Source organism: Garra rufa, chromosome 14 (genome assembly GCF_049309525.1).
Source record: "Garra rufa chromosome 14, GarRuf1.0, whole genome shotgun sequence".
Classification (NCBI taxonomy): domain Eukaryota; kingdom Metazoa; phylum Chordata; class Actinopteri; order Cypriniformes; family Cyprinidae; genus Garra; species Garra rufa.
Genome location: NC_133374.1, coordinates 20780935 through 20785088, shown reverse-complemented (window position 1 = coordinate 20785088; position 4154 = coordinate 20780935). Strand labels below are relative to the sequence as shown.

Below are 4154 nucleotides of genomic sequence, written 5' to 3'. Positions count from 1 at the left end.
AAGAAAATCAACACTCTTGCCACTCCAGTTATAAAAACAGCAGGGTGTGGCGGTACCCTGTATAGAAACTGTTTACAACAGACTAAATGTAAAACAAATATGATCTTTTTTCAAGTCAAATGTGATCTTTTTTTGTGGTTTCTCATTTCAGGGAGGTTCAACCTAACAGCAAATGACACCGCTGGGCACTGTGATAAATAGACCATTTTAACTCAAAAGAGATTTCTCCTTAGATGACACTGGGGATAAGTGAAGTGCCAAAAAGGTAACCTACATTGCACTTAAAGGGATAGTTCACCCTAAAATTTTCCACACTTTATGTGGAAATGCAAAGAAGATATTTCGAGAGAGATTTGTTTCATTCAATGGAGGTCAAAGATGACTAAAACTATTTTTTTTTTAAGCCCAAATGCTGGGTTCAGCCTGTTGGATCATTTAATTGGATGGTTTTTAATATTTTTTATACAGGTGCTAGGTAATTTTTTGCACTCTAAAAATGCTGGGTTATTTTTTTTTAAAGGTGCCCTAGAATGGAAAACTGTATTTACCTTGGCATAGTTGAATAATAACAGTTCTGTACATGGACATGACATACCGTGAGTCTCAAACACCATCGTTTCCTCCTTCTTATATAAATCTGGTGTTTGCAAAAGACCACTGGCATAGCCGAATCATCAGAAGTTCTGCAGGTAAGCTATTGTGGACAAAAAAAAAACTAAGCGTGGACAATAGCGAAAATGGCAGATCACAGGAATAAATGTTATGTTCCAGGTTGTGCAGGAGATGTTAAGTGCATGGATGGGTTGGTCTCTGTACTCAGAAAGACAAGGAAAACAAATAACGCATTCTAATAAAATAAGGCGAGCCACTAAAGGGACACGGTTAGCATCTTGCTAGCAGTAGTCTGTTACATTGCAGTACATAAGATTTCACTTACCACATAAACAGAGTAAGGAGAGATGACTGTGCGGACAATGGCGAATGGTTTACAGATCCTGAGCATCACTAACAAGCATCTAAACTTGTAAAATATGTGGTAAGTACTGCCGCTGTAGTATAAAGTTACACAGAGCACGTGCAATTGTAAATCTCAAGAGTGAAAGTAAAATGACCGTGCATTCAAAATGGCAGTTTCAATGACCCGCATATTAATAGTGGCTCGGGCTCTGTGAATAAATATATATTTTCCTCCACGTGTTTCCTTCCTGCTGTGCGAGAGCTGCCGCTCTGTGAAACAGCCAATCAAAGCAGAGCTCATCATTATTATTCATGAACCTTTCAAATAAGGTAATAACAGACCATTTCATTCTACGGACATTTTATTGGGTTGTTTTTAATATTTTTACGCAGGTGCTGGGTACTTTTTTCTGCACTCTAAAAAATGATGGGTTCAGCTTGTTGGGTCATTTTATTGGGTTATTCTTAATATTTTTACCAAGGTGCTAGGTAGTTTTCGCTCTAAAAATGCTTTTTTTTAACCCAGCATTTTTTAAGAGTGCAACATTGTTCTTTTGTGATCTTCAGAAGAAAAAAAATTAATGTAGATTTGGAACAGTGTGAGGTTGAGTAAATGTCACAATCTTCATCCCTGTGGCCATACCTTTGTAACAGCGTACCAACAGTAAAGAGTAAGGAATGTTGTAGACCTGGAATCTAGAGGAAATGACTCATGCTCTCATGCAGATGGACAGAAGTATCATGACACAACCAACACTGATTCACGCATTGTTTGAGGTCCTGCTCGTTTTCAATCTGGTATTGCCTTTATTAAATACTTCACAACTTCACCTACAATGAATGGTTACAAAATGTTACCTTTTGTCAAATATGGACACTTTTCAATTTACAAAGCTGTCATTTTGCAGAGAGGCAACCCAAAAACAAAAAAAGAACAAGATGGTTCAGAGCAGTCATTGAGACATACCACCTGTTTCGGGGAAAGCGTGACAGAGCTGCTAGAAAACAAAAGAAGGACATGATATATTTTCCATCAACATTAGCTGTTGCACAATTCAAGTTAATTTACAAACCAGATGGGAAGAATATGTACTATACACATGTATATATATTTATATTTATATATATATACACATTCATAAAATGGTTCAATCTGACAGCCACGTTACAAAGGAAAAAAAAAAAGAGCAGACCGCTTAAGTATAAAAAATAAATTAAAATGATCTCACATGTGACACAAACACATACAACGGTAGGTCTCATCTGTGGAGTGGCATCAACAGACTAAACACAAATCTGAAGCAATAGGAATATAAGGGGCATTCATACAGACATGAAAAATGAGCTAACTAGTCTAAGCAGAGCTAAAACGTCTTAAAAGGATCTAAGCAAATGAAAAGTGCCGGTGAACAATGTGAACTAGTTCAGGTCCACCACAGGAGGCAAAGGGAGTGGCAGTAAATAAAGTCTCCCTGAAGCCAGGTGGAACCAAAAAAGTCAGCCGGCAAACTCAAGCAGGATGATATGGTGGGGAACCTGTTTGGTATAGGCTGATGAAAATGTTTGTATTTCATAACGCCAAAATTAATTCGGTGTTTCTTGATGTACACACCCATAGAGGTCCTTAAAATGAACATTTTATTTAAACATTTCTCATTTGGTTTTAAAATAGACATTTACTTTTTATCTTTCTCTCACTAGTACAGATATAATCCCTCCCTATCCCAACCGTCCGATAGAAATCTATATGTGAATACTGTGGTGTGTAACCTGGCTTGGGGTGAATATCTTTATATATCTTGTATCTTTGAAGCCACACATCTAAAAGTCCTAGAGTTCACTGGCAAAATGGTGACGCTGTAGGATCAAAGCCTTTGAAAACGTCTTTTAGAGAGGCATTGTCCTGTTCAGTCGTGTCAGGCTGTGCGGGGCTGTTGCCGCCAAATGGGCTGCCAGTGCCACTCGGTTTGTTGACCTGCTTTACCATGGTGAACAGTGTGGATACAGGAAGGTTGTGGACTCCCGTGGGCTGCTCCGCCGATCCAGCAGGACCCTGACCAGCCGCGGATGGACCGCCTGTGGCAGGGGCCCCTGCAGCAGTCCCTGCATTGGGCGAAGGTGAAGGTTTGGGTCGAGGGCGGTTGTAGCTGTTGTAGCGATCCGTAGTCTGCTCCGTTGAGCTCTTTTCTGGTTCTGGCTGGTCCAGCGCAGACTTGCGCACAAACAGTGGCTCTTTAGACTTAGGTTTAGATGAAGGCGCTGTACTTTCACTTGACTTGGGTTCAGGGGGCGGACTAGTGTTTCTAGTGGCCCCTGAACCCTCAGCGGCTTTGTCTGAGCCTTGAGTCCGGGGGTCGTATAGACTGATGCTGCTCAGCACACTACTACTGCTGCCACTGCTACCAACACCGCCAGTTCCTACGCCTCGGACTGACCCCCCTGCTGAAAGCAGCCGTGGATCGTAGGGTGCGATGGTGGAGCTGGAGGAAGGTGGTGATAAGGAGGCAGCTGGGGGAGATCCTTGAGGAGCAGATGCCTCCAAAGTAGACTTAAGGGCAGATTTTTGCGGCTGGAGTCGAGGGTCGGCAGGGCTTTTTCGTGCCATGCGAGGGTCAACGGGCTTCTCGGCAGAGACGGACGGAGGCGATGAGATTCCTGTTGAAGCGCCTTGAGAAGGACTAGATGAAGAGGCGTTGACAGTTTTAAGGATGCGGGAGAGTAGCTCAAAGTCTGGAAGGGAAGATGAGGATTGATTTGGCTGCTCAGAAGCAGGAGCAGTAGGAGGGAGAGAAACAGAGTGGTGCTGGGGCTGTGCGCGGGCCAGACGAGGATCCATGGCGGTAACTGGAGGGATGCCAGGGGGCAGTGGGAGCAAGTCTTGTTTGGGAATGGGAATAGGGATAAGGTCTTCAGGACTCCACAGCACTGCCTTAGAAAATGAAGGCTTGCTCAGTACTACATCCTTTTTGATATGGCTGAACTTTTGTAGCTGGGAGCGGGGATCACGCAATGCCATGCCCATTAAAGGGTCGAGAGGGATGGGCACGGGCTTGTCCCTTAGCATCCTCTCACCCTCCTCTTCCTCATTACTAGCTGGTGTAGTCAACGGTGGGGGTTTGTACACAAGTGGGGGCTCGGGTTTAGGGGCATGGGTGGCTGCGTGCCGGGCAAGACGGGGGTCTGAAGGGGTAGGAGAT

General features: G+C 43.5%; 1 protein-coding gene across 1 annotated transcript in view; it reads right to left on the bottom strand.

Moving 5' to 3' along the window:
• Positions 1–1740: 1740 nt before the first annotated feature.
• zc3h4 (zinc finger CCCH-type containing 4) overlaps positions 1741–4154 on the bottom strand; it is a 15079-nt gene continuing 12665 nt past the window's right edge. Inside the window, exon 14 of the mRNA XM_073817332.1 lies at positions 1741–4152. Within this exon, the coding sequence (XP_073673433.1) occupies positions 2795–4152 (1358 nt within the window). The 3' untranslated portion in view covers positions 1741–2794. The remainder of the gene's footprint in view (positions 4153–4154) is intronic.